This window comes from Coffea arabica, chromosome 3c (assembly GCF_036785885.1).
Source record: "Coffea arabica cultivar ET-39 chromosome 3c, Coffea Arabica ET-39 HiFi, whole genome shotgun sequence".
In the NCBI taxonomy this organism is placed as follows: domain Eukaryota; kingdom Viridiplantae; phylum Streptophyta; class Magnoliopsida; order Gentianales; family Rubiaceae; genus Coffea; species Coffea arabica.
This window is the reverse complement of record NC_092314.1, coordinates 44,317,115-44,345,107: the sequence shown is the minus strand read 5'-3', so window position 1 is coordinate 44,345,107 and position 27,993 is coordinate 44,317,115. Positions and strand designations below refer to the sequence as shown.

The 27,993-nt window shown below is 38.0% G+C and overlaps 4 protein-coding genes across 12 annotated transcripts; 1 reads left to right on the top strand and 3 right to left on the bottom strand.

Annotated features, from left to right (window-relative positions):
• Positions 1-1,074: 1,074 nt before the first annotated feature.
• Positions 1,075-5,718, bottom strand: LOC113735266 (uncharacterized). Of its 2 annotated transcripts, XR_003459554.2 has the most exons (4): positions 5,560-5,718; positions 3,446-4,398; positions 1,401-1,462; positions 1,075-1,325 (listed from the first exon to the last, which is right to left on the bottom strand). XR_003459554.2 is itself a non-coding variant. In XM_027262290.2 (3 exons), the coding sequence occupies exons 2-3, from the start codon at positions 4,394-4,396 to the stop codon at positions 1,457-1,459; spliced, it is 957 nt and encodes a 318-aa protein (XP_027118091.1). In that variant the 5' UTR covers positions 4,397-4,398; positions 5,560-5,718; the 3' UTR covers positions 1,075-1,456. The 2 variants fall into 2 exon arrangements, 1 of the variants encoding a protein (XP_027118091.1); XM_027262290.2 differs by having other exon boundaries at positions 1,075-1,462.
• A 1,032-nt stretch (positions 5,719-6,750) lies between these two features.
• Positions 6,751-12,588, bottom strand: LOC113735233 (RAP domain-containing protein, chloroplastic-like). Of its 6 annotated transcripts, none has more exons than XM_072082873.1 (4): positions 12,260-12,588; positions 9,614-11,628; positions 9,440-9,522; positions 6,751-7,562 (listed from the first exon to the last, which is right to left on the bottom strand). In XM_072082873.1, the coding sequence occupies exons 2-4, from the start codon at positions 11,523-11,525 to the stop codon at positions 7,464-7,466; spliced, it is 2,094 nt and encodes a 697-aa protein (XP_071938974.1). In that variant the 5' UTR covers positions 11,526-11,628; positions 12,260-12,588; the 3' UTR covers positions 6,751-7,463. The 6 variants fall into 6 exon arrangements, with proteins under 6 accessions (XP_071938974.1, XP_071938978.1, XP_071938975.1 ...); XM_072082877.1 differs by having other exon boundaries at positions 9,614-11,355; XM_072082874.1 differs by having other exon boundaries at positions 12,292-12,588.
• A 2,120-nt stretch (positions 12,589-14,708) lies between these two features.
• On the top strand, positions 14,709-24,765 carry LOC113735230 (potassium transporter 4). Of its 3 annotated transcripts, none has more exons than XM_027262240.2 (10): positions 14,709-15,078; positions 15,904-16,059; positions 17,207-17,447; positions 17,536-17,781; positions 18,725-18,775; positions 18,867-19,127; positions 20,038-20,090; positions 20,333-20,447; positions 20,541-20,795; positions 23,096-24,765. In XM_027262240.2, the coding sequence occupies exons 2-10, from the start codon at positions 15,904-15,906 to the stop codon at positions 24,181-24,183; spliced, it is 2,466 nt and encodes an 821-aa protein (XP_027118041.1). In that variant the 5' UTR covers positions 14,709-15,078; the 3' UTR covers positions 24,184-24,765. The 3 variants fall into 3 exon arrangements, with proteins under 3 accessions (XP_027118041.1, XP_071938973.1, XP_071938972.1); XM_072082871.1 differs by lacking the exon at positions 14,709-15,078 and adding an exon at positions 15,119-15,319 and having other exon boundaries at positions 23,096-24,371; XM_072082872.1 differs by lacking the exon at positions 18,867-19,127 and having other exon boundaries at positions 14,710-15,078; positions 23,096-24,371.
• LOC113722564 (inactive glucose-1-phosphate adenylyltransferase small subunit 2, chloroplastic-like) lies at positions 24,697-27,531 on the bottom strand. The gene is made up of 9 exons (XM_072083202.1): positions 27,352-27,531; positions 26,846-27,157; positions 26,457-26,717; positions 26,116-26,289; positions 25,887-25,993; positions 25,667-25,781; positions 25,419-25,517; positions 25,225-25,350; positions 24,697-25,041 (listed from the first exon to the last, which is right to left on the bottom strand). Exons 1-9 carry the CDS (start codon positions 27,529-27,531, stop codon positions 24,925-24,927), a joined length of 1,491 nt encoding a protein of 496 aa, XP_071939303.1. The 3' UTR covers positions 24,697-24,924.
• Positions 27,532-27,993: the final 462 nt, after the last annotated feature.

The window sequence follows — 27,993 nt, the reverse complement described above, 5'->3', positions numbered from 1 at the left end:
CTCTCAAATGACTCATCAATGTTACGTAAGTACCATATATCAACTAACGACGAAAAAAATTGTGGCTTAATTGTGGTTGGGACCTAATTGAGGCGGCTTCCTCCGACGGAATAATCTCATCGGCTCCTCCTCCCCTTATATTAGACTAGAGTAGATCATACAAATATTATCGTTACGACAGAAAAACAAAAAAAAATGACGACAACAACAAGAAGTAGAGGAAGCCCCACCGTCCTCACAACCTCCGGCCACCCACCCACCCACCCACCTACACCTACCCTGAAGCTTCTATCTGAGGATTTCCAATATTATCTTAGAACCTGAACAACGACAAGAGCAAGAGATAAATTCAATCTGCCGTACACACAATGGCCTTTTTTCGTTCATGCCTCTTTTCTAAGTTGGAAAAATCAACTTCAAAGAGCGTCCGTCAGAACACCATCCTTTAGTGTGTACTACTTGCAACGTTTCATTAGTGTGTTTTTAGTTATCATCCTTCTTCTTCTTCTTCTCGGTCCATCCATCCATCAACTCAGGTTAGACACCCAAAGTCAAAGAAAGACAGAATATATAAACGTACATATAGAAAGCCAAAGTCCAACTTGCATATATATGATCATGCGTACTCGTCTGTCTGGCTATTCCACCACTTCCGTCTCACTCACTGCCGTGTCCAACTTGCAAATCCACGACTTTAGACCCCAAAAACATGCATCCTTCATACAAGTATCAGACCATTCCTCTGCTCTATCATCAACCAAATCCAATTCACCTACAACCTTCTATCCCATCCTATCCACTCAAAAATACCACATTCGTTGAATTGGAGGAAAGCCTGTACTGTGATCTATCACACACTCGTAATGTAATGCGTCAAGTTGGCTGAGTAACTTATGCATCAGGCAAGCTTCTCAGGCTTAATGTTGTGTAATTCAGAGTCAAAATTTTATCTGGCAAAAGCTTCAATGTCCCATCACTAAAAACTACAGAGGCAACTCATACTTGCAATTCTAAGCCAAAGCTGTAAAGTTCTCACACGATGTGACATATTTCCCTGTACCAAAACTTCAAGCAGACAGTTCAATGGGGGCGATTCCATTATCCAGAGCAAAAAAACAAAAAAAGTAAGTATAAAATTGTTCTGGTAATATAGAGAACAAGCATAATATACTGATGCTGCATAGCCTCACTATGTACTCTATCAGGAAAATATATCCAGTCAACCAGGATACTACACTCAGATATTACCCGCGCATGGAATGAGTGAGAGCTTGTACAGACAACCAAAGTCGCCCACAGCCACAAAATGATTCAAAACACACCTCCTAGATTACAGAATTTGCATTATTTGAGGTACACAACAGAGCTCGAGTTAAATTAATTTATTAAGGCAGTACTACCTCAACAACAGCACATATTCAGCTCTGGCTTCCATATTCCCCTACCAAGATTGTCTTCACTCCTGTAGAACAAAAAATGTAAATGTTAATCCAACATCCAATCTGATGCAAACAACAGAACGAAAAAAAAATGTACTACAACAAGCTCAGAAAGCCAGGGAAAGCATTCTAGTTTGCCTCCCTTGTGGCCAATATCAACATTGACAGATTTGTAAGGCAACAGGACAAACACAAATAGACTCTTTATCTATCTATGATGGCACCTGACGCTGAATACAGATTCAATGTTTGTATTAGCTAGTGCCTTTAGTTTCAGGGGTTGGAGCTCATTTTATCTAATAACATTCCTACACGGTGCAGGACCTCTTACAGAATATAGTAGACTTTTAGTTCTTTCATTATTTCTAAATATACTGATATCAGATCATGCTAGATATTAAAAGCCCTTGTAGCTCTGAATGATTCTTAATAAGCACCTAAGTCTGCCACATCCAGTGATTCAAAGTAATATGATAGGCATGTGCAGACATCAAAACTTCAGGCCTCCAAAGTAAAGCAAACAAGACACTGATAAGTGATGTTAAGATGGTTTCCATATGAAAGGAGGACAACAGACTTAAATGTGAGACACGAAATACGGTTAGGAAAGTTGAAAAAAAAAATCGATCAAATTGTTTGCTCCTACCCTTTTTTACTACCAGAATCATCCTCCCACAAAAAGGGATCAGATTCATTCTTCTCACATAAAGTTTTATTTTGTAGTTTCTCTGCTCCAAACAATGAAAAGGAAGCTGAAATTTACAGGAAATGTCAAAAGATTTCCCTTACCATCTATTCCTCAGGAAACAGTACGAAAATAGTAAGATGATAGGTGGAAATGGTCACAAGACTTGGAAAACTACAGGTCATTTGTTAACAATATTTCGATGCGAGGGACCATTGGGAACTCTTAAAGGGAAAGGGGTGGGGCGTTTTTTTTTGGGGGGGGGGGGAATGACTTCTGAAACCAATGCGCTTTTTCCTCAGCCAACATTTGCAAAAAGTCCAACAACAAGATATTTCACTGCCCCAGCTATATTAGGTGGGGCAATAATATGTTAAGTTCAAAACCAACATATATAACTCAAGGGCATTCAAATGATTCTGGCAAAAAAGCAACACATTTCTGTCCCCTGCAGCAGTATGCTATAAGCACAAAAAGTGATGAATGCTTGTTCATTCAAAGGTTATCAGAAAGATCTCAATTAGCTACACAGTCATGGATATGTTTAATGTCATGTTGTAGAATAAAATCACTGTAAAAATAAAAAGCGTTATCCTTGTTTCGTTGTCATTCATTTATGTTCCCAACATACTGAGAATTCACCTTAACCACAGTTCCTAAAGACATGTTCGTGAAATTATGCATTAGATAAATATGTATCCCACTCAGCATCTAAGAATTCAATCTTTCGGAATTCAGACTATCGAATGTACTAATTGTGAAAGTTCAGAGGACTTCATTAGTGGTTTGCTAAGAGGAGGAAAATCTGTATGAACTCGCAACATGTGGTTCCAAAAACCAAAGCCTAATCATTGACTGCTCACTAGAACACGTGAGAGCTATGCATCTCAAGGGTTGCAATAGAGATGTACTCGAGAACTTACATCTTCAATTAGCATCCAACTAGCTAGCTCTTCTAAATTATCACTAACCATCAATTCCAGCATTCTAGTTAGCCTATCTCAAAAATGAAACTTGGGTAGTACCCAATATCGATGACAACATATATTTACATAAATACCCCACATTTTGTTCAATATATGCATTAAATACTTTCTGAATCTATCACCAGCAATAATTTGGTCAAGTCAATATTTTCAACATTACGCAAATACAGAGTTTGCAGGTCAATTCCCACGGTATAACTCAGACTGATTAAAAGATGAAAAATACATTACTGTATCATCACAGAAATGAAGTTAAAAGATGAAAAAGCCTGAACAACATTGAAAGGAAGAAAAAGACACACCAAAAGACAAACAAACACTAAGAACCCACAAACCTCATCATCGTCATCGTCGCCTCCATCTTCCTTGTTCTTCTTGAAGCGAGTGGTACCACCCTCTTTGCTGATGGGTAACTTCATAGCTCCAAAAGGCGTATCCACATTTATGTGGCCTTTGATGGTGTAGCCAGTGCCTTTTCCTCTAATCATGTCCCAAACAGCAGATCCAAAGTCCTTTGGCCTGAAGGTAATGGGAATATCAACATAGCTCATCCCATTTTTATCAATTTTAGCTGATTTTTGGAGTTCTGCACCCCCAATGCTCACATCAGACAGCCAAACCTCATAGTCAAGTGTATTGAGCCCCAACTCAAAATCATTTTTGTTCTCAATCTTCAGATGCAGTAGAGCAACAGTTTCTTCAAAAGAAAATCTCTGAAAACGAATTTTCTCAAGATCAACATCTGGCTTATATGGTATGGGAATCTCTCCAGTCTTCTCAAGTGGCAAAGTTAGCCTGCCAAGAACAGGCACATCCACTATGAGATCAACCTTGATCCTATAAGGAATAATACTGCCAGGCTTGATATCGTCATAGGTGCTTTTAATGTCATCATATATCAAAGTAAGTGGTATCTTGACAGTCTCGGAACCATGTGCATGGAGAGTTCCAGCATCTGGGATCAGCCCAGATACTAATTTCCTCCCTTCACTCTCAACCAAGTAATTGATATCAACAAGAGGGATTGGAATGGGATTTGGGTTTTTAACAAGCACGTCAACAACAATATCTGCTTTTTCAAGATTGATGGAAGGGATGTGAATTCCTGTGACATCCGCAGTGGGTTTCCCAAATCCAATGGTTTCTTCAATCTTCTCTCCAATATCCTGAATGAAATCCTTCACTTTCTCAAGAAATCCGCCCTTTTGTTCATCTTTTTTGTCTTCTTTTTCCTCTTTCTCCTTGATGGCCCTCTCAACTATCTCTGGGTTATCAGAAGATGCCATGCCTTGATAGAAGAATAGTAAAGAAGAATGATAAAGCAGAAAAGTAAGCACAAAAAAAAAAAAAAAAGAGAAAGCAACTTACAGTATAAATTGATAATCCACGCTCTAAAGTTTGAACAAATTAACACAATATACAGGAACTACTCTAGGCAACTTGAAAAAAACAAAGTAGCTGAAGCTATACAAGTACAGGAAGAAAAGGATATTATGAGCAACCAGTTTCGATGAGACAACTTTAGCTAGCACTCACTCAAGTTTTGTCTCCATATTGAGTCGCAAAAGAAGTAAACAAAAAAAAAAAAAAATCAATAATAGGTTAAGGTAAAAATTACATTTGGTAAAAGTTTGTAAGAGAAAATTCCAGCAGCATGAATAAAAAGAGACGAGCAACTACCATGCTAACCCTTGAAAAAGAATGAATGAGTAATAGTTAAGGGGTGGCAGTATAGGCTGTAGAGGAGAAGCTGAAGCAGAGTTTCATCCCCACCCCCAAGATCAGAGTAATAAACCTGATTAACACTCATTTTACAAATTACAGTGGTAGTGTCTTAACTAAGACAGACGCCAATGGAAAAGGAAATCCTCCGGAGACAAAGCAACAGAGCAAGGAAAAGCAATGAGCAAACGATGGGCGTTAAAGCTACGGTATTTGGCAGATGGTACTAATAATATTCACTATAAAAAGAGCATAAAGAAGCAGAAATGAAAGAAAACATTTAACAACCACCAAAAGAAAAAAGAAGCCATAAAAAAGAAAAAGAGAATACAAACAGGGAGAACATATCAGACACTGAAGAATGCTCTGGCTTTCAGCAATGAGTGAACGAACAATCCAAAAGAAAACCCAGAAAGACATAAACTTTTTTTTAAAAAAAAATAAACCAAAAATTTCGATCAGATCCGATCTGCACCAAGAATGCAATACTAGCAGCAGCAGCATTTATGACAGAAAACAGGGAGAGAGATGAATGAAATGAATCGACATGGAACAAGTTCCCAAATTCACAGGTACGAGTACGAACTAGAAGCAAACACAAAGCAGTAGCAATTAATCTGAATGAACAATACAATCTGCTGATAAAGGAGATGGGATCACGGAAAAAAGATAAAGAAAACAGACACCTTTTTTTTTTTTTTTTTGTGGAATCCATTTATTCATATACCTGCGAGAGAAATTTGGTAGATAATCCAAGCGGAGTGGGAAGTTGAGAGCGTGAGTGAGAATGGGAACGATGAGAACGGATACAGACTTTTGCTGTTCTGATTTTTATTAGTGTGAACAAAAACAAGAATGCTGCACCGGCCCAAGTACGCTCGCTACAAAACTCCTTTTTTGGTTTTTTATTTATTATTTTTGCCTTGAATTAATCCTGTACATTGACACTGTAATGTCTATACAAATGCAAATGCGTTTGTAAGAATTGAAATTGAAACTGAAATTAGAGTCCATTTATAAAAAAAAAAATTATTGAAAATCAGGACATATCATCTAAATTGCAATTGATATGAATATAAAAATTCCTAAATTGCAATTGACATACATAATTAGTGAGGGATGGAAATATTCATTTTTTGAAATGTGAGGGGATGGAGAAATTCATTTTGTGAATTGCGAGGGATGAAAAAATTATTTTATAAGATGTGAGGGACGAAAAAATTTGTTTTATAAAATGTAGAGGACTATAAATCAGATTATGTAAAATATAATTTGACAAATTTACCCTTTAAAAATGATCACGTACCTTGCACGTGGTGGATTCCAGCCAAAAATGATCGAAACCTAGTTAGGGACTAAATTTGACCGATGTGAATATGTAAGGGACATAAAATTACACTTTTAAAAGTGAGGGACGAAAAAAGTTATTTTACAAAATATGAGGGACGTTTTGAACGATTTTCCCTTTGTAAAATTTGGATTTGTAAACTTTGATCACACACGTCCACTGTAATACTATTAATGAATGAATGATACTCTTGACATACATAAATACTACTGATTGATTAAGACAACCGGTGAATAGAAAAGGAAAAAACACAAGTGACTAAGACAACGGAGCCCCCGCCCTGGGGGTTCTGACTTTGAGATTCGGACACGAGAGGCGGGGATGCAGTACAGCTGTGTCGTCTCATTGTCTTATTACTAAAATTCAACGAACAACCTCATCAACAGTCAACAAATGTTTTTGTTCTCATGCAATGCAAATATGCAATGCAAGCGACCGATGAGATTTTATTTGGCAAAACATTTGTGTGAGATTCTTATCTGATCCACCAGGCCCAATTCACCACCTAAACAAATTTGCATTTGCATGCCAAGACCCACCCTGCTCTATCCTAATCATGTGGCATTTGCATTTGAAACGACAGCTTGTAATAATATTGCCTGTCAAAATGTACAGTACATGGACAACGGTCCGAGCAAAAAGGACAAAGGCCCTAGCATCATCTATTCGAGTGCCTCAGCACTCCAAATGTTGAGAGCATATTTGCTCATTTGAACATTCTTATCATCATCTATGTTAATGGGGGAGGAGCAGCACTGTGAAAACAAAGTACAAAGGGACTGCACGTCTTCAATGATTGTAGCTAGTCGACTTCCCTGATGACATGAGCATTGAGTGTAGCTGGCTAATCAGCTTCTTGCTTTCCAGCTCTATTTGGATATTTGTCCATCTTTGGTTTGCAGCTTTGATCATGGCCGTCTCCAAGTTCCTCAACACGATGAGATACCTCTGAAGATTGTTCTAAGCAAAAGATTCTTTTACATGGCATAAAAACTCAGATACTTTCCTGCCCCAAGAATCTTCTGTAATTACTGATTAAATGGTGGTGGCACATCCTGGGACACAAGTGACCGAGACAAGAGCTGATTTTTCATCCAAATAGATTGTGGGCCTCCATACGAGTCGTTTTAATCCTTAACAAAAGCAGGAGCCCGTGGACAAGAGTCTTTGAGCTTGTATCTTCATATGTACCTGTACTCGGAAACAGCAACAGCTAACTCAAGTGAAGAGTGACACTCATTTGTCCTCGACCAGGGAAACCTTTTAACACACTTTAACCCAATTCACCAGACCGAGTGATGCTCTCTCTCTTTACAAATGTGATAATCGAGGATTCTTCTTAGGTAATCCAGCTGCTCGAATTCGCCCTGAAGTTCTTCCCACTGCAACAACACCACCACCACCACATAAATGCTACATGTCAAAAGTTTTCATTTGTTGCTTCTATATGTTTAGGGAGTCCTGCCATGGATTAGGGATTCAGAAAAACACCAAGAACTAGGAGTGGTTTTTTTTAAGTCAAATGTATCCTCATACATATTTGTAGCACGGGGTGAAAAATCACTAAACTGGAACTCCCAGCAGATGGCCCACAGAAAGTAAGAGGGATTGAAACTCGCATGCATCTACTTTGGAAAACGAGGGAAAGTACAAATGAAAATTTGACCTCCCTCTACTATAGGGCATACAATTAAGAACAGTTCGTATAACACTTTCTCTTAATCAACTGCTGATTCCAAAGACGGGAAACAAAGGTATAGCACGCAAAATCACAAGGAAGCTTCAAAATTCCAGTGAAAACTGAAACTAATGAAGCTTGTGGAGAATGAAGGTTGTTGTCTAGTACATGACCGGCACCGTAGCTCAGAGCACACTAATAATTTGCCATCTAAAGGCACTTATGTGGTCTCAAATTGGAGAATCTTTCGCCATGGCAAATTCTGAAAAGTTCCAGAATCTTTTCCATGGTGTTTGTGTAAAAGTCATTCTTTTGAAATGAATCTATTGTTAAAGAGCATGGAACTATCATTTAGAAGTAAACTTTTCTTTACCAACTGCTCAAAGTACAAAATCAGCGTTTTTATATAATTCATGCGTATTTGGTGATACATCTGAAGATTTCATGCACATAACCTTATTATAACAATAAGAAGACAGGCAAAAATATTGCAAAATCCAACCTAAATTCTACAAGATCACAATTTGCACACCAGAGTGTACTACACAAAAGGGTTTATTACCCTTTCCTTTTGCTTTCTGAAACTGACAAATTACTAGAGGCAATACAGGAATTCTGCTGCTTAGTTCACAGACTGTTTATGTACCAACCATTGAATAAAAGAGTCCCGAAATATTATGTTTTTGGTACAGCAATAGGATTAAATAGTTGATAAAGAGATCAAAGTCATAAAGGTGAGTTGATGACACCAATTGTATTCTAGACTCAGGAATCCAATAGATAGCTCTTATGGCTTTCTTCTATACCCCTCAAACTACTATATGGTTGTCAGTGCCTATCATTTCAGAAGGCAACTTCTGTTATCTGGTAGGTGTTCGGGGGACAAACCAAACATTTGTCTTGAAGGCTTCGGGCCTTCTCCCACACCCATAGAAGAATTCCTACACTTTTTGGCCTAGTCATCCACTTACAGATTAAACAGATCCAGTCACATAGTATAGTAACATTCAACTATCACCACCAAAATAATTTCTGCCAACGGCAATCCAGTAATATGAAGGAACCATTTGCTTGATGTGAAATTTTAAGTTTATCAATTCTAACATCTTCACGTCCATATAGAAATTTGTACTTGATTTCCAAGGCATTGCAAAGAAAACAGCGTATCCTGAACCATATAGTTCCTCTTGTTACCAAAAACTACTTTGCATTCAAAGTATTTTTCTGAATTGGAATGTAAAGAAGCTTTCAGAGAAAAGTCTCGACTCCTAATAGTTGGTCACTTAGCCAACAACAGGTATGACATACGGACATCATAGAGATGATAACCTAGGAATGCTAAAAAAGTCTCAGGAAAGGAAACCAATGCCAGAATTTTCATCTGCATCTTTTTTTTTTCCTCTTTGGACAGTAAATTGTGGTGCAAGGAGGGTAGTATGAAACGAGGCGGAGATACAGAGACTGGTTATCGTTTGGTTGTATGAATCTCTTGGGTCAACTCATTCTAGATCATTGAATAAGACATTTTTTAATGCACACCAAGAAAATGAAGAAGAATTAGTAACTAAGTAGATTACTCACTTCTTGGTGCGGCACGGACACAAGCTTCCAACCAGCAGCAGCAATGTAGCGGCGTTTTAGCATTGTATGTCCGAGTGGGACACCTTCAAAGTAGGTTAAGAATTAGATTAACTGCAGTATAAGCAAAATTCAAATTAAAATAGATACTACAAGGTCTCTAGAGATGGTACCAACCCGAATTTCTTGAAAAATGAGTTGGACCATCAATCTCAAGTGCAACTTTAATATCAACCAAAACTGCATCCAAGGTGTACCCTTCCATCTCATATTCTTTGACCCAATCTAGGCCTGTGCTAACAAGAAGACGTGCCACCTCCATCTGAAATGAGGAAGTGGTCTTTTGATTAAATCTCTTGGTTCTTCCTGCTCGAGCAACTTTCTCCTCCAAATCACTCTTCAGAGACAACTGGAGATGTGGAAATTCATGTTTCAGACATAGGTTCACAAGATGAATTTGAGAAGCAAACACTACACCCTCCCGGTATTGCTCAGAAATCTTTTGTTCCTCAAGCTGGCTTAGCGTTCTCCAAACATGGTTAAAGAAGACACGTTCCATCTGTCCAAAAACAGAATAGGACCAAGATATATTCCCAAGCTGATCCCTATTAAAACTGAGGACAGGGCTGCATAAATTGCTTTCAGATGTGGCTTCTCCATTAACTTCCCTTCCTGTTTCTAGACTAGCATTTTTAGTTACAACATCCATGGAATACTTGAATTGGTTGATATTATTGAAAACATGATCCAAAGAATCCAGCAAAAGGTCGGCAGGCTCAAAGAGAGAAGCAAAAGCCCACAACAATTGAGCGATCTCTTGTGGCTGAAATAAGTCGATTATCTCTGAGGCTCTTCTGGCTAAACCCAAAAATAGTTCTGGAGAAGAGTGCCGCATAGAGGCAAAAGCACCAGCTATGTTGGCAACATTTTGTGAATTGAACTCACCAACCTTGGTCAAGGCTACCTCTGCCAGTTTATCCATTTCTGAGAGATACAGAAGCTCGCCACCTATCTTTGACAAAGCCCATGCAATATTTGAAATTCCCTGTGCAGAGCATTCAGGTAATGCAGTCATTGCAATTCCCACGAGCATGGACATCTCTTTATGACGAGCAAAAGCCAATCTGCGAGCCCTTGTCATTGACACTTTCTCCATGTTTTTGGCAATTCTGTGTAATGCAGTTGCAATATTCAAAGGTGAAAGCGGTGAAGGGCTAAGCCCTTTCACAACAGCCATGATCATATCAGCAGTGACTTCCAATACTTGCTCAGCAGTCTGTGCTTCAACAATGAGTTTATTCAAATTAATCTCTTTCCTACGATCAGATGGCCCCGAAAACTGAGAAATCCTCTGAATAAATGTTTCCATGGTTTTGTCCTTTCTTTCTTGAAACATTCCATCAGCCATCATACTCACCATTTCCCTGAGGTCACTTGTATCATCCGAAGAATGCAGATCAGCCACATTGTTGAAATCTCCCTCGTGAATATCAAAATCTGAATCATCGTCCAGTTCTTTAATAACAACATCCTCAACCTTGGATTTCTTTTTGTTCTTCTTTCTCTTCTTCTTATTACCGTTGACAGAATTTTTCAAGACAGAAGTCAAGCCCCTGTTTTCAATAGATTTGAGGGCAATCTTCCTAGCTCTCACACACCAATCCATCTTATCAGTATCTTGCAACAACCTGGATTTCTGTTGCTCTTTCCTCTTTTCAGAGGGTAAGTTCTGGAAAGGGCCCATTTGCCCAAGAAATTTCACCTCCCAATCAGTGCTAGCAGAATCCTCCTTTTGCAGTTGATGGTCACCCGCAACTTCAGCGTCATCTTTGTCGTTGCTGTCGTCAACATCATGATCATGGTGAAGGGTCCGAACGCCTACAGCGTTATTGCCCTTGTAAGGATTAACGCAGCAACTCCTATGCAAAAGAAGACCAAAATGGGAAGGGGATTTAGTTTTTGTACTTGTGATGGGAATTGTTGCTGCTGCCAGCTTTACAGTAGCATCAGAAGGCACCAAGGTGGAAAGTAATGAGGGTTTTCTTTGAAAGCTAGGAAAAGCGGTAGTACTTAGGATTAGCTTTTCCATCAAGTAAAATTCAGACAAATAGAAATGGTGATACTGATTGGTCTGCAGGGAAATGTGGCACCCGGACGGCTTGCAACAATGGTGAAGGCGAAAAGCTCATCCGCTGACACAAATGAGCAAGCAAAGTTTAGGATGTAGTGAGCCGAGTTAATGCTCAACTACTGTCAAGCAAAAAAACAAACACATAAGGCTCACTCAACTAACATCAATTTGAAGTGGAAAACTTCCACAATCATCGAAAGAAATATAGCTACACAGAAACGACATCAAGGTATAAACTACTTGCCACATTTTGCAATACTGTAACTATACACCCAAAAAACCAAAAAAGAGGATTATTGTCCCAATTAGTTACAGCAACAATTAATATATACCATTTTTTTTAAAAAAAGGAGGTTGTAAATTTGTACCAAAGAAGAAAATTAATTGTTCAGGAAGAATGGTAAACTTTGACAGGAAGGAAGCAGTTACGTTACAAGAAGAAGAAATATGCGAATTGCATGTATTAAATTAAGGGCGGAAATGGGATAATGGAAGAGTCAGAAAAGAAGAAGAAGAAGAAGTAGCAGAAGATTGAATTGAATTGAATTCTGCAGCTTTGATAGACTAGTTAATACTACTACTAGTCTAGTTAAAGTAATAAAAGTGGAGAGGAGAGCCAAAGGAAAGATTTTTACAAGAAATAAGTGAATTGGACAATTGTAAAAACTTCCAAAATATGTCTAATAGCATACCTTAATCAGTTGTGATAAGGATAGTGATAAACCTTATTCTATTCCATAGGAGGGAGGGAGGGAGCTCGCTCGCACCACCGACACACAGCTTATCCCAATCTCAATGAAGAAGCTAAAGTATTATGAGTAAAGGTGAACGAACGGCATTCACTTCTCTAATACTCACTTCATCATTTACTAATTACTTCCGAAACCAACTTGATAACCTCTGACGACTGGTTTCTCTGATGCAACTTCTCTTGCTAGTTCAGGTTAGGGCTGCAAACCAACCGACCGCTTGCAAGTTGATAGAGTGAAATCGAATTCGAGTTCGAACTCAAATTATTAAATCCTAAGTTCGAGCATATAAATATATATATATATGTATATATATATATTATTTATTTATTTTTATTTTATATTTTAATAATAAAATTATATATATTCCTTATATATTTTTATTTATTCAAAAAATATTATATTATTTATTTATTTTTTAAATAATTACTTTTATTTTTTTGGAAATTGAGTTCTACTCGACTCAGAATTTGAGTTAGTTTGAGTTCGAATTTTAAATTAACAGTTGGTCGAATTCGAGCTCTAATTTTAACTTGATGAAATTAAGTCAAGACTCGCTCGATTAACCTAAAGTTTAACTCGACTCGACACGTTTGCAATTCTAATTCAGGTCATATCACTCCAGTAGGTCAACTATCCGATTTTTCTCGTTGTTTTTACAATTGGATCTAATTTTTTTTTTCCCCAATTGTTTTTACAATTGGTGCCATCTTAGGAACTCATGAATAGAGGGCATTCCATTTCCCCGTTTATACTAGATTAAAAAAAAAAAATAGAGGATTATCCTCTTCCACAGAGGCTCAAGGACCCAAGTTTAGAGTTATACGATGCATCTATCTACATATCTAGAGGATGAGGATCACCCGTTCAATGTCCCGACTTGGTGTGTACCGTGCACCCATGCATTTTTCATTGGTTTTTTAAGATAATTATACTCATCATCAAAGGTTACTTTCTTAGTGAATTTTTTTTTTAACTTGGTGATTAAAAAGTTAGTTAATCTAAAAAAAAAATGATAAAGCACTACTTGTTGAGTTTAAATCGGTGCAAGAGGTAAATGATTATGGAGAGTTTTTAACGTGGATCCCTTTTGTTTATTTATATATTGTGGGAATAAAGTACTCGATGTATGTATAGAGATGGAGATAAAAAATTATATATAGTTTCTCTCATGATAGAGTAATATAATTTTTATCGTTAATTTATTACGAGGACACTATAATTTTGTTATGTTAGTTTGCTTTATTTTTCGTGTTGTAAAAAAAAAAAAGATAGTATTTCACTCATATTTTATGTAAAATCAAATATACAGAGACGAATTCACGAAATTAAAATTTTGCAAACTTTATTTCATGTTGAATTTTTGGTTAAAAATTGAAAAAAAAAAATGATGGGAAAAAAATCAATATTAAGCTTACACACGTACGAAAATTCTACGGTCCCTCTAGGAAGAAGTCTCTCAATTTTTATCCTCTAATAATGAGAAGCTGTGGTGCGGAGCCAGAAATGACTAGTTAGTGCTTGGTGGTGGTAAAGGGTACGAGAGTCCAGTCCGCATCAGGAACAGGGAGATGCTGTTGCTGATGCGCGTGAAAATCGTGTGGATGGATCATTTTTATTGTCTCTCAAATTCAACGATTCAGATACATTTGATAATAAAAAAATGGGATATTTGAATTAATTAAGGGGTACTAAAATTTTATAAATAAAATTTATTTTTAAAAATGAGTGATAAATTATTTATTTATTATTTAATACGATATACATTCAAACGTACGTGTCAGATTTAGTACTTAACAATTCAATAATTTACAAAAATTCAAACTTCATTTATAAGATTTTAGTTCATTCTCCTCTCGAAACACAACCCTTAATCATTACTAGCACCAACTTTGTTGCAGTTGCAGTGGTGGTGTATCATGCTCTATCAAAGGTACTCTTTAAAGGACGACTTGAGGCAGGAACGATTGCAGGAGCAATCATTCCTTAAGATTACGTGCATTTTTGCACGCGCCATAAATTTATTTGTAAATGATGTAACTTATTTTCAACAAAATAACGTGTAATTCTAGAACAAAATTTTGTGAGTCTCATATATATTGTTAAAAACAAGATACAAGATAAAATCTGAATCTCAAAATTTTTTTTAATCAAATCTTGACCATAAACTGCAACCGTTCTTGCCCCTCTTTCCTCTCTAAATAAATTGCCAGTTGGTACTAGGACCCCATATATATATATATGCATATTAGTGTAATTTTAATGTTAAAATTTAAAAATGATTGGGGGATGGGAACACAAAACAGGGGCCCCCCACCGCACACTTGTTGTCACAAAAATGATCCCTCTATCCTACGTAGTACTAACGAGTAGTCAAAAACCGAACCAAAAAGAAAAGAAAAACTTAAAAAAGAGGTGAAAGTGAAATGGTGGGAGTCAGGAGCCAAATACAACTACGACTTCATAAGATGCAGATGCAGAGGAGCAGGCGAGCAGATGTAGATGTTGATGAAGCCTGACATCAATTCTCATCATCACCAATTGATAATTATTAATGCTTTCATTGGTTATATATATGTATATAGAAAAAGAGGAGAAGAGATATAGAGTTGCAGACAGTAGTATCCCTCCCTCCCTCCCAATACACAACAAGAAGTGTGTTGCTGCTACTTGTGTTGTGTTAATCAATATAGCTTGAGCCTGCCATCTTCCCCTCCGCCCTTTCCGTCGCCCATATCATCAATCCATCCCCCAATTCCGCGGTGAGTCATTTTTTCTACCCCCCCCCCCCTTTTCTATTCTTATTAATTTTGGGATTTCGACCTCTCTGTTCCCTTTTTTGGCATTTCTCTCTACGTGCACCCATCGATGTAAATTTCTGCCTTTGCCAGGGGGGTGGAGCTTTCTGGGGTTTCATTTTTAATTCATGTATCCCATCCCATCCCGTCTGTCTGTCTGTGGATAGTTTGTTTTGTTCTTCTCCAATCCTGGATTTTGTTCCAAGTATGTTCTTCATCAATCCGGATTTCTCCAATCCTGTGTCTATCATCTATGCATATGTATTTCCATCATTTCTTCCAAAGAAAGATACGAACTTTAACTTTGTGATGACATGGATATCACTTCGCTGTTTCTCCCTTGTCATTGAGCTTTGATTGATTGATTGACAATTATTTATTTGTGAGCTGAATTTCCACATATATTGACATGTCGTTTATGTATGCTTGTGTGATAATGGGTTCATCATTTGTTGCTACCTGAAGATTTCGTTTTTCTGTATCTACTACTTGCTTATCTTTACAATTAATTTGGTGTTTTCCTCTAGCTTCTATGCTGGCCCAGATGGGTTTCATTCTGAAACGCACTATTCAATCGTTCTTGTAACTGAATTTATTTGCCTGGGACTTCTCTACATTTTGGATTAATTTAATGCTTGGAGTTTCAATTTCTGCTTTGTTCTCAGCAAAGTTTTTTGCTTGCTTGCTTGTTCAAACTCTTACTACTTCTCTTCTTTAAATAAACATTTAGCAACATCAATTGAATAAAAACTTTTGAAATTGTTTGTATATAATGCTGGGTGGCAATAGATGTATACTGTTGATATTGATCGCGAGGAAGACAGTGATGATGTCTTGCGTCAGCAAGCAGCCAATGGAGGTCAAAATTCCAGTCGTGCTAGTGGACCAGAGGGACGAACTGAACCAACCCAGGTGCCCAAGAGGACCAAAAATTTAGCTGCCAAGGTATTGGAACATCTGCTTTTTATTGCCTGCCTTCTTAGTTTTCTTTGTGAAACCCTTTGCTATACATGTCATACTACTGTTCTTTATTAATTTTAGTTCTTTATTGAAGAGCCTGTGAGCGGTGGTAGAGCCAGGGTTATTTGCGGTGGGGCAAATATAATTTCAAGTTTTTTTTTTTTTTATTTTATACTTTTCTGTAGGGTGCTAATAATGTTCACACAGCAAGCAACATTTTTATTTAATCAGTAACTTTACAAAAGAGCAAAGAACCCATTAATGGCCTGCAACTCACCTTAGTAATAAACCTTTTTTTTTATTTAGTGAACTGCAAATATGTAAAGCATTGAACTTTTACTTGTTTAAGTTATGGACTAGGAATTCACTTTATTATCTTATGATATATTTCCATCTAATTACTATGATAGGCTTATTGATTGTAAGTACTGTGTTTTTTGATGCTGTTTTAGCATCACTTGTGCTATTACTGGTTTGATCAGATGTTGAGTGGTAGTGTAGATAATATCCAGAAAAAGTAAATGTATCCTCCTAGAAAGTTGACATAAGGTGTTTTCTTTTCCTGTGCTGCAAAGATTACAAATTGCTTCACCAAGGAACAAATTTGGTGTCCGAAAAGTTATTGACAAGGAGGGTCTAAAGCATGCCTATAGTTGCTTTGACATTCTCCATTCTTAGCTAGAGGGGGACAATATCCTGTTAGCTTGGAAAAGTAGGAAAGGAAGTTATCTGTCCTAAGTTCTTATGTTCTTAATAATAACCTCAAGAATCGGGTATCGCAAGGGTCTCTGTTTATTGTCTTAGGATGGAGGTTTGATTCGCACTCCCTCCATTACTCCCCCGACCTTACTTCTTGCTTGCCATCTCTGCCCCTCTAAATAACCACTAAAATAAAGTCTGTTGACCTTCTGTATTACTAATTGTTTTTCTGGAGCTCTGGCTATTTAATATTTCAGGTCACCTGTAGGACATCTCTCTCTCTCTCTCTCTCTCTCTTTCTGCGGTGCTTATGTGCCACATATGATCACAAACAAATGCATCCTGCATCCAAGAAACTATCCACCTCGATATGAATATATCTGTACCAGCACATTTGAATTTGAACTACAAATTGATGTGTGTGGACTTGCAGATTCCTTTGGCAGATCTTTCCAGAAACTTGCTTTTGGCCTACCAAAGCTTTGGGGTGGTATATGGAGATTTGAGCACTTCTCCTCTTTACGTATACAAGAGCATATTTGTTGGGAAGCTGTCAAGTCATACCAATGAGGATGCCATATTTGGTGCATTTTCTCTCATCTTTTGGACCTTAACATTGATACCTCTACTCAAATACACGCTCATACTGCTAAGTGCTGATGATAATGGTGAAGGTATATTTATCCACGTTTTTGTGAACTTTTTTCTGGATTATAGAAGGAATATGCATCTCTTTTACCAACTATACTCAATTACATTCAGGTGGAACATTTGCTCTTTACTCTCTGCTCTGCAGACATGCAAAGTTTAGTTTACTTCCAAATCAACAAGCAGCTGATGAGGAGTTATCCACTTATAAATATGGCCCTTCAGCTCAGCATGCCTCATCTGCACCATTGAGGCGATTTCTTGAGAAACATAAGAAGTCGCGAACGGTTCTACTTCTTGTGGTATTGTTGGGGGCTTGCATGGTCATAGGTGATGGTGTAATCACTCCTGCAATTTCTGGTAGGCTAGTACATCTATAGGCATTTGTTATTTATTTATTCACTTAGTTTTGGGTTTAGGATAGCTCTAGAATTTTGTACTCCAGGTTGCTTGATGGTAGATTCTGAGTTAATCACTCAAAGCTACAATCTGACTTTAGTGGTGTACATTTCCAGATGGACTTCACTTATGAGGAAAATGATCCCTTCTATAATTTCTTTGTTTTGCACGGACATAATTATGTTCATGCCATCAATCATTGGGTATGATATAATCGTTAGAAAAGTGCTTAGAGTATGCTCCAATAACACTTTTATGACATCCGATGTCTAAATGGTTGAAGCTATAATCTAACCATGAGAATGAAACCTACACAAATTTCCTAATTTACTTTTGGAAATGTTTGATATTCCCTACGTCCCATAATTTGGGTCATTTTTCGGAAACCAACTCTTTAAGGGAACATGTAATCATTGTGTTTGGATGTGTTGGATTTGGGTGATTTTACAATGTTATTCTCAAATTCAAAATGTGAAAGTATGAGGAACACATTGGTAGGTGGGAAAAGCTACTTTTTCAAATGGCAAAGTGGGAAAACTAATAAACTGTTGTGTTGACTTTTAGAGAGTGACTCTTATTTTGGGACATCCAAAAAAGTGAATACATAACATTAACAATGGGATGGAGGGAGTATTTTCCTTCTTACTTTTTATGACAAAGATGCAACTTTTCGTAAATTGATACCTTAATATCTTATGAGATTCTAATGGATTTTTGTTTACATGTGGTACATATATATATATTTTTTATCTTTTCCTTTTAGTAATACTCAACTTTTTCTCCAGTACACCTATTTGTACTAAGGCTGTTGGAAATCATCTTGCCTGGGCTTTTGTAATTAAATTTTGTACTATATGTTTGGTCTCAGGCATATTTACTAATGGATTATGCTATCCTGTTGCAGTTCTGTCTTCTGTGTCTGGAATTAAAGTTGCAGAGAACAAGTTAACTCAGGGTACATGCACATCTTTTTATTTGTCAATGATGACTATTGTTGGTCTTTCTACTTTGCTTTCTTATGGCTTTTAAACTACCTTTTTATATAGGTGAAGTTATATTGATTGTCTGTGTGATATTGGTTGGGCTCTTTGCTCTTCAGCACTGTGGTACACACAAGGTTGCTTTTCTATTTGCACCAGTTGTCGTCCTTTGGTTGATATCAATATTTGCCCTTGGGCTGTACAATGTAATACATTGGAACCCCAAAATAGTCTCTGCTCTTTCTCCACACTACATTGTTAAGTTCTTCAAGGAAACTGGCAAAGATGGATGGATATCACTTGGAGGAGTTCTCCTGGCCATTACAGGTAGCTGTAAGAGTATGTTGGTTGTTTTCTATTGTCACATTGGAAAGTTGTGACTGGTGGTTAAGCAATTTTTGTTTGTTCACCCCATTATCTTTAGGTTTAAATACATTTAGAACCCATTTTGCTGGCCAAATAACTGCTTGACCCTCTAAGATTTTGAAAAATGACAATGTCCCCTTTATTCTAAGTCATCTGTAGAAAAGAACCTCCGTGGTATTAAATACTTAATGGTGATTGTAAAGTTTGATTACTTGAGCATAAAGTTTGTCACATGCCATCCTGAGGCAATGCCTAAAATCTAGATTTTAAATCAATTGAAGTGCCAATTCAGGATAGCAAAAAGAAAACAGAAAGCCAACCAATCCATAATACAAAATTGTGACAGTGAACTGCTGCTGTAACTTGTAACCGCTCCGAGTCGGCTTCCAAAATCCAAGCAATGCCACCATAGCCTATCTCATCCCCATGGTAACAAATTTGGCTGTAAAAACACTACAATAAGCCATCCCCCAGAACCTTAGATACAGTCTCTTGAGCTTCAACTTTGAACAAATTCAGTAGTCAAATTCAATTGTGTACAGAACTTTGAGAGTCTTTGAGCAAGGTGGGCTGGTTGAAGTTTCAGAGTTGGGTGGGGAAGGTTGCTTTTATTCTTTTGTATTTTGTCATCATTTGGTTTTTTGGGCCTAATATACTCATTGTATTTTCTGGAGAACCCGTGTCTTTTATTTCAATAAGGGTGAATGTTTTTCCAAAACTGAACGTAATGTTAGTTTGGCTAAAACAGAGAAGAATGTAATTACTTGTTAATTTAGAGTTCAAAATGTGTCCACTTATTGTTTCTACTGCTAAAACCATGTGAATACAATCTCTTGACTCTGAAAATTACTATTTTTTTCCGGTTCAACAGGTACTGAAGCTATGTTTGCAGATCTTGGCCATTTTACTGCCAGTTCAATTCGGGTAAGTCCTATTATTTTCTTCTGGTGCTGAGTAATGAATTTTCCTTCTACATCTTGGGGGCTGGAGGGTAAGCCTCTTCAGATGTTATTGTGGTAGTTCATCTTAAGATCATGGACTATCAGTCTATGCTTGGAGGAAGTATTATAACAAGCATCATGGGTTGCATAACTGAGTGTAATTTAACCACTACATCAGTGATCTTCCTTTTCACTGTGTTGGTTTTCCTGTTTTTAACTTTCCAGATAGCATTTACCTTTGTTGTATACCCTTGTCTTGTGATCCAATACATGGGCCAGGCTGCTTTTCTCTCAAAAAATATCCCATCCATTCCACGTGGTTTCTATGACTCAATACCTGGTTAGTTTTCTTCTATACAATTTGTGATTTCTCCCATAAGTTTCTGCATGAAATAAACTTGACGTTTCATTCTGCTGGTGGTCTCTTTTGCAGGTAGCGTATATTGGCCTATGTTTGTGATTGCCACTCTTGCTGCAATTGTTGCTAGTCAGGCTATTATTTCAGCTACATTTTCTATTGTTAAACAATGTAACGCACTTGGTTGTTTCCCAAGGGTCAAGGTTGTCCACACCTCAAGACACATATATGGGCAGATCTACATACCAGAAATAAATTGGATTCTCATGATTATTACCCTTGCTATAGCAATTGGATTCCAGGATACAACTACAATTGGGAATGCATACGGTAAGTTAACTAAATATATTATGCTATAGGTTATTGCATTTGATTATTACCCAATAGTTCTCTTTTTTCAAGTTCACCTGAATTTTTTTTTTTGGGGATATGTTAATAGTTGTTTAATCTTCATTATTAGTCCATCTTGATGCAATTAACAGAATTGATTTACTTGACCAAAAGAAATTGAAAAATTAACCAGAAAGGCAATTACCATTCAAAGATTTATTACATCTGATTGCAAATGAATTAAAAATTGACAAATGAGTTTGTCTGTTCAATACCTTCAGCTTTCTCCATACAGTTACATTCCCTCAAATTTAGAAATGTATAGCTAAAGCATTTTAATTTAGCCGCTTGAGCATGAATGATGGTAGGGTATATACCAACACCAACTTCCCTGCGTTCCTTTTTACTCCTGTATCAAACTACTGATACAGAAACTAAATAAAGGGTTCTGCCCTGCTGCTGGTGCTGCACTTGCCCTCTTCGTCTACCTTTCCAAAACATTCTCTCTCCTTTCTTTGGTAGGCAGAACCCTGTCCTCCTAAAAACACAGAATAATAACCCCAAAAAAAAAAGCATAGAAACAAAGAGAGAGTAGCATAAACATGTATGAAATAGTATTTACGCATGTACAAACACAATCCAGAATCTTGCATAAAATTTGTGTAGACATAGGGACACACCAGCAGAGGAAAGAACTTGCACACATCAACTTAGAACATACAAGCACTTGAAGAAACTGAAGCCCTTAGATTGGTGATTTCTGTGAGAACTGAGGCTGGGCAATGTTGGAAGTCTTGTGCAGGCCAGGGGTTTTTGGGTTTTGGGGGTTGGGGCTGGGGTGGGTTAAAGGAAATATCTGCTTATGTGAGGTGAAAGGTTTGATCTGCACTTTTGGTAAGGAAGGAGGAGCTCACTATGATGTTGGAGAGTAAATATAGGACATTAGGTGGATTGAAACTGCGCATTGTTTTGTCAGAGGAGAGGGCTGTGGGGCAGCTTGAAGGCAGATTTGGGAAGGTGGAAAGACTGGGAGGTGAGGGCAGGCATTAGAGTGAATGGGAGATTTGTGGTTTGGGTGGTGGTTATGGATTTGGTTTGACAGGAGAGGGAGAGCTTTGGATTCTCGTGGTGGCATAGGATAAGGAAAAAGGATGCAGGGACAGGTGGTGATGATGGATGGATGTTGTTTTGCAGAGGTGGAACTTAGAGGGACATATTGATTTAGCCTAAGAGTTCCTTTCCCTCTCTTTTCTTTTCTTCTTCTTCTTCTTCTTTTTTTTTTTTATTTCTAAAATTGGGCGAGGAAGGTCATGCCTCTCATCTGATTTGAATTGAATAGTGTTGAGCAAGTTTTAGTTAACCAAAGACTGATGTTAAAAAATGGCAATGATGCTCACTCTTTTCCTCTCTTGTCCCTCTGTCACCAATCCTACTATCTCCAAAATTCTCCTAACCTCTCACTTTTCCACAACTTTTTGAGCCCTTTAAGCCACTCACCAGCTGATGCTGCCACTGCCCTTCCGACTTCCCTTTTCTGGATTTTGCATCTCTAGTTGTTTGTTTGCAGTGTACAATTTTGATAAGAATGCTTATCTAATAAAGAGCATGTCTCTATTCCTAGTTTTCCATTTTTTGGGAAATTGCTCTAGCAGGATACTTATTGCTTTGGCAATAACATCAGCCTTTACCAGATATAAGGGTCTAACTGTGACATGAACGTATTAACTTGTAAAGGCAAGATGCAATATGGTGTTCTTCCTCAATCTTGTCCTTAAGAAGTGGATTTTTTTTTATTTGTTTAGTTTGTGGTCTTTATTCTGAGTGTTGTGTTACGCCTATGAGATATCTGATTTTGTGCAAAGACACATCACAAGGAGTTTACCTTCACGGTCATGGACCAGTAAATGTGCTTTGGAATGTTACTATGAGAGATTTAAAAATGCATTTTGAAATAAGTATTCAACTAGAAAGCCTAGAACAGAAGAAGTAAGAAAATGAGATTTGTTTTTATCTCTCAGTCTCTCCCTCTCCTTCTCCTAGAAAGAAAGAATAACAGTATGAGTGAAAGTATATCTATTGACAAACCTGTCCTATAAAGGCAACGTTAATATATGTTTTTCAGGGTTTAATTGGTAGCTCACTTTTTCTTGAGATGCATGAAGACTATATTTCATCCTCTGGTACATCTATTATATTGGATACTCATTCTTCTTCCACAGCATGTTTAAAAATCTTTGACAATAGCTAATATTCGAGTTGTAAGTGGATTTAAGTTTTGACCTTGAGGTTTTGGTTTCCAGGCCTGGCTTGCATGACAGTCATGTTTATAACAACATTTCTCATGTCACTCGTCATAGTTTTCGTATGGCAAAGGAATCTCCTGTTTGCAGCAGCATTCCTCCTTTTCTTTTGGATCATTGAAGGTGCTTACTTGTCGGCTGCACTCATCAAAGTTCCTCAGGGTGGATGGGTCTCCCTTTTGCTCTCTGTGATATTTATGTTCATCATGTTTGTCTGGCATTATGGGACACGTAAGAAGTACAACTTTGATGTGCACAATAAAGTTCCATTGAAATGGCTGCTTGGATTGGGCCCCAGCCTTGGTATTGTTCGTGTTCCTGGGATAGGTCTGATTTACTCAGAATTGGCAACAGGAGTGCCTCCTATCTTCTCACACTTTGTGACAAATCTCCCTGCTTTTCATTCGGTATTGGTTTTTGTTTGTGTAAAATCGGTCCCCGTGCCTTATGTCTCACCTGAAGAACGCTTCCTTGTCGGCCGCATTTGTCCAAGACCGTATCGTATATATCGCTGTATTGTCAGATATGGATATAAGGATATACAGCGAGATGATGGGAACTTTGAAAACCTGCTCATTCAAAGTATAGCAGAGTTCATCCAGATGGAAGCTGTTGAACCGCAGTTCTCAAGTTCTGATAATGCATCATTTGATGGAAGGATGGCAGTGATAAGCACCAGAAATGTGGGAACCAATTCAAGTTTAGTTGTATCTGAGTGGGATGATTCTGATGAAATTGTCTCCATCCAGAGTAGCAGATCTTTAACTCTTCAGAGTTTGAGATCAGCTTATGATGATGAGAACCCACAGATGAGGAGACGCCAAGTCAGATTTCAATTGCCAGAAAGCCCTGGCATGGATGTCTCGGTCAGGGAAGAGCTTTTGGACTTGATCCAGGCCAAGGAAGCGGGCGTGGCATATATTATGGGACACTCGTACGTGAAGGCAAGAAGGTCATCCTCGTATTTGAAAAAGCTTGTAATTGATATTGGATACTCCTTCCTTCGCAAGAATTGCAGGGGTCCTGCTGTGGCTCTAAACATTCCTCACATTAGCCTTATTGAAGTTGGCATGATATATTATGTGTAATTAATGCATCAGTTCTATTTAACTGAAGTTCCTGAATCAGTGGTTGCGATACGCTAGCACATCAGTCAAGGCTGATAAGCTTTTTGTAGCAGCATAGCTTTCAGGTCATAAATTGCTTTATGCAGCTGTGTTGGATTGTACCCAGCTTGTGTATATAATTAGTTGATGTTATAGCATCATTTTGATCAGTTACACCAAAAAAATGATGGGTTAAACTCCTGATAAAGCGTCGTGCCTGTTATGCAGCTGTATACTTTTGGATTGGGAACCGAGTCGGCGAAAATGCTGAAAACTTGAGGCTAAATGATTTGATTGCGAAAGATTTTGTTTGGTGACTGGGGAGACTGTTGATTTGTGCTCTGGCGTTGTTTCAGCTATGATTCTTGTATTCTTTTCTGTGGATTTAAAAGTCCATTCCATTAGTATTTACCTATTGATGCTGGGCTCTAATTTATTACTGTACTTGCTAGGTTCCCAAATTCAAATGTTTCATTAGTGAATTTGTACACATCCTTTTGGGAACTACTCCATTATTAGGAATACGCTTGTCGTTTGAGGTTGTTAAAATGGATTTATCCTCTATTTTTGTTTTTTTCTTAAGAGGAGCTCACCACTATGCATTTGAGGTTCCCAAGGGAAGCTATTTAGTCATTGTAAATGCCAACATAATATTGAAGGAAGAAGCCTGTGAGGTCTTTTTTTCCTTGGGAGCAAGTGGAGAGGACCAGATGTTGAAATTTTTCACAGAATGGTTCCATCTGAGATAATTGCCCTCTCTATGATGATGATTATGCCTTTTCTGATCACGTAGCCATTTGCTTCCTTGTCTCCCTCCTGCACATTGTCCTTATTTATGATCTGCAGCATTATATAGGAGAAGTAAATTGAAGAGTCCTTTTTTAACTTTTTCAAAATGACTGGCATTAGCAACTCTTTTGAGTCGAAAAAAAAATGAATCAGTGCAGCTGGTAAGCAAGTCCTGGTATTGCAGAATTGCTTCACAAGTAATAGTTGTGTGTAATGATTGATTAGAAAGAGTACCAAAACATTTTTGCCAATCCTTGCATTCTTGTCGACAATAGCTTTTTTAATGACTGCACCTTCCCCAATCCCAATAGGAATGTTGCTGACACCATGATTTGCGTTAACCCCTTGAACAATACTTCCCTGCAAATGTAGTTTGTTTATTCTGACAGACACAAATACAGGTGAAAGTGAGTAAGTATTCTACTTACTGGATATGTATCAGAACCCATTATTATTGAATCCTCAATGGTCGCCCCCTCTCCGACCCTTGTTCTCATGCCAACCACCGTGCCTTTGATCTTGCACCTCTGCTCAGAAGAAATCATAAGAGCTCATTATATTGCACAAACTGTGCAGTCTGCACTATTCTGACAGTAAAAGATGCGAAATGTGGTGACTGATGCCGGTACTGCACTTGGTTTTGGTTTTGATAACTACTAAGTTTATAGTTTCTTACGCTTAGCACGCAGCCATCTCCGACCACAGAGTCGACAATGACAGCATCAGTTATCAGAGTTGGAGGCAAATGTCGAGGTAGAGTATAAAGTGGATTGTCTCTGTCGTAAAAGCTGCTGTCAGCACAAACATTTTTAACTAGTAAGTCATTTTTGTGTATATTTGATGTTTCAGCATTTGTTAAGCTCCTGGTATTGATGGATTCCAAGTTACGAACTGACTTATGTGCAGCAGTGCTTGCATTCTTTGTGCTTTCCATATTTGCATGATAGAATGCTTCAATGCTTGTCATATCCTCCCAATACCCTTCAAACTTGTATGCGTGAATCTAGTCATTATTGCATTAACAAAGAAACTTCACCCTTAGTTAGAAGATAGAAACGCAAAAGTGCGATGCAGGTAAGGTTTTAGAATGAAAGCATGTTAGAACTTAGAATCAGCTAGACAGACCTTCATCCCCAAGGAAATTGCCCCAGGCATTATTTCGCCTGTTAAATCATTCGCGGTTGGAAAATGTTCTGTGACAAGGTTTATCATCACATCTCTGTTAATCACATAAATCCCCATGCCAGGATAAATATTGTACTGGGTGGGGATATCAGTGAATGTCGCTGAATGCTGTGCCTGCAAATTAACAAGTGCAGCTGGCCTCCTTCAAAACGAAAGCATCAAAGATAATTTGATTCTAAATACTCCAACAGATAGAAGAACTTTCAGTTTGTCAGAAAATGATAATGTCTTCAGAGGGAAGAAAAACCTATTTACACAATTGAGCAATGTAGGAAACATACCGATTCAGGATTCATCCCCGGCTCCCGGAGAAATCCAGTAACTTGGTTTTTGGAGTTCACTGTGAAAATGCCAAATCCTGGATTATCATATCTCCTGCTACCATGAACTGCTATAGTTATGTCAGCTGAGTTGTTCCGATGAGCCTCTACAAGTTTCTGGTAATTCATCTTATATAGATGGTGCCCTGGAAGGATCAGAAACTCCAGAACTGGATACTCTTCAAGCACTGATAAGCTCCTCCTTATAGCATCAGCAGGTCCCTAGAATCAAGTCAGAAGCAGGAACACACAGATGCAAGCAAATGATCAGTGAATAGGGTGTCTAGTAACATGAAGAATTACCAAGTAATAAGAAAAGAATTGGTTATCCGTAGTGTCAAGTGCTTCACCTTGAACCAGCCCATTGCTTCAGGAGTCTGACATGCTGCAATTACTTCCACAAAGCCCTCCTTCCCCAGAGATGCTCCAGAGTAAGCTCTGGAAAGGTGGGAATTCAGAGAAGTAGAGTTAAATTGGGTAAGAGCGTATATCTTGGAAATGTTACTGTTGATGCAGTTGCTGACAACTGCATCAATCAGTCTGTAATTCCCTGCTATAGGAATGGCGCCTTCTGATCTTCGTTTTGTCAGAGGATACAGCCTGGAGGGCGATCCATCTCCAAAAACAATGGCTGCAACACTCTGCTGGACATTACAAATGCTTCAATCTCAAGACATTGAGAAAGAAAAACCTTCCACAAAAATTTTGATCATCAGGTAGCAGAAGAATCAAGAATGTAATGCTCTAAGATATGCATGCCAAGAAACTCAACTCATATAGAGCAAATTAAGTAAACGATCTTGACAGAAAATAGAATAAGAAAGGGTTGAGGGAGAATAGTTTGATGAACCAAGACCTGGTTTGCAGGAGGGAACAGAGCAGCTGCATGTTCAGGATTTTGCTGCGCATTTTTAACTGCCAGGCTTGGAGGAGGAGGAGGAGCGGCAGGGACAGTAAGCTTCAACGCAGGCTTGGCATAGTTATAATTATGAGGAAGCTGCACAATGTTGAGATGGGAAGAAGCATGAAGGGACATGACAAGAGTAATCAATGAGGGGGTACTGCAATTAACGGGCAAAGTTTTAATTTGGTTGGCTCGGCCAATGAATGACCCTTGATTCCCTTATATGTGGTGCGCCTGCATGGTTTTCAGTAAATGGTGGTAGCGAGAGGAACTTGAGAGGGAAGGGTGGAATGGAATGTTTAGGTTTCTTCCTCCTCATGGATACTCCAAGTGTTGTTTTGGGGGGGGGGTATATTCCTTCACTGACTGGCCTATAGTGCCTGGCTAAGAGGAAGTAGGAAATGATAATGATGTGAATTAAGCTGGTCTCCTCACAATTTACACTACTATTTCATTGGCGTAAAGTGTTGCAAAAAGACAAAGCAAATATATTCATCTGGCTGGTTGATTGTAGTAGTAAGCAAGTACTACATAACTTTCTTTTTTTCCACAAGTGGATTGTTGTTGCTTACTAGTAGCTTGAGTTGTAGTGTT

Coding starts and splice junctions, on each gene's coding strand:
- LOC113735266 (XM_027262290.2), bottom strand. CDS start 4,396: ATGGCATCTTCTGATAACCCAGAGATAGTTGAGAGGGCCATCAAGGAG.
- LOC113735233 (XM_072082873.1), bottom strand. CDS start 11,525: ATGGAAAAGCTAATCCTAAGTACTACCGCTTTTCCTAGCTTTCAAAGA. Junction 9,523..9,613: donor TCATTTTTCAAGAAATTCGG/GTTGGTACCATC, acceptor CCTACTTTGAAG/GTGTCCCACTCGGACATACA. Junction 7,563..9,439: donor TGTCCGTGCCGCACCAAGAA/GTGAGTAATCTA, acceptor GTGTTGTTGCAG/TGGGAAGAACTTCAGGGCGA.
- LOC113735230 (XM_027262240.2), top strand. CDS start 15,904: ATGTATACTGTTGATATTGATCGCGAGGAAGACAGTGATGATGTCTTG. Junction 20,448..20,540: donor TTTCTATGACTCAATACCTG/GTTAGTTTTCTT, acceptor TCTCTTTTGCAG/GTAGCGTATATTGGCCTATG. Junction 20,796..23,095: donor TACAATTGGGAATGCATACG/GTAAGTTAACTA, acceptor TTTGGTTTCCAG/GCCTGGCTTGCATGACAGTC.
- LOC113722564 (XM_072083202.1), bottom strand. CDS start 27,531: ATGTCCCTTCATGCTTCTTCCCATCTCAACATTGTGCAGCTTCCTCAT. Junction 27,158..27,351: donor TGTTCCCTCCTGCAAACCAG/GTCTTGGTTCAT, acceptor TCTTGAGATTGA/AGCATTTGTAATGTCCAGCA. Junction 25,782..25,886: donor GCAAGCACTGCTGCACATAA/GTCAGTTCGTAA, acceptor TTGTGCTGACAG/CAGCTTTTACGACAGAGACA.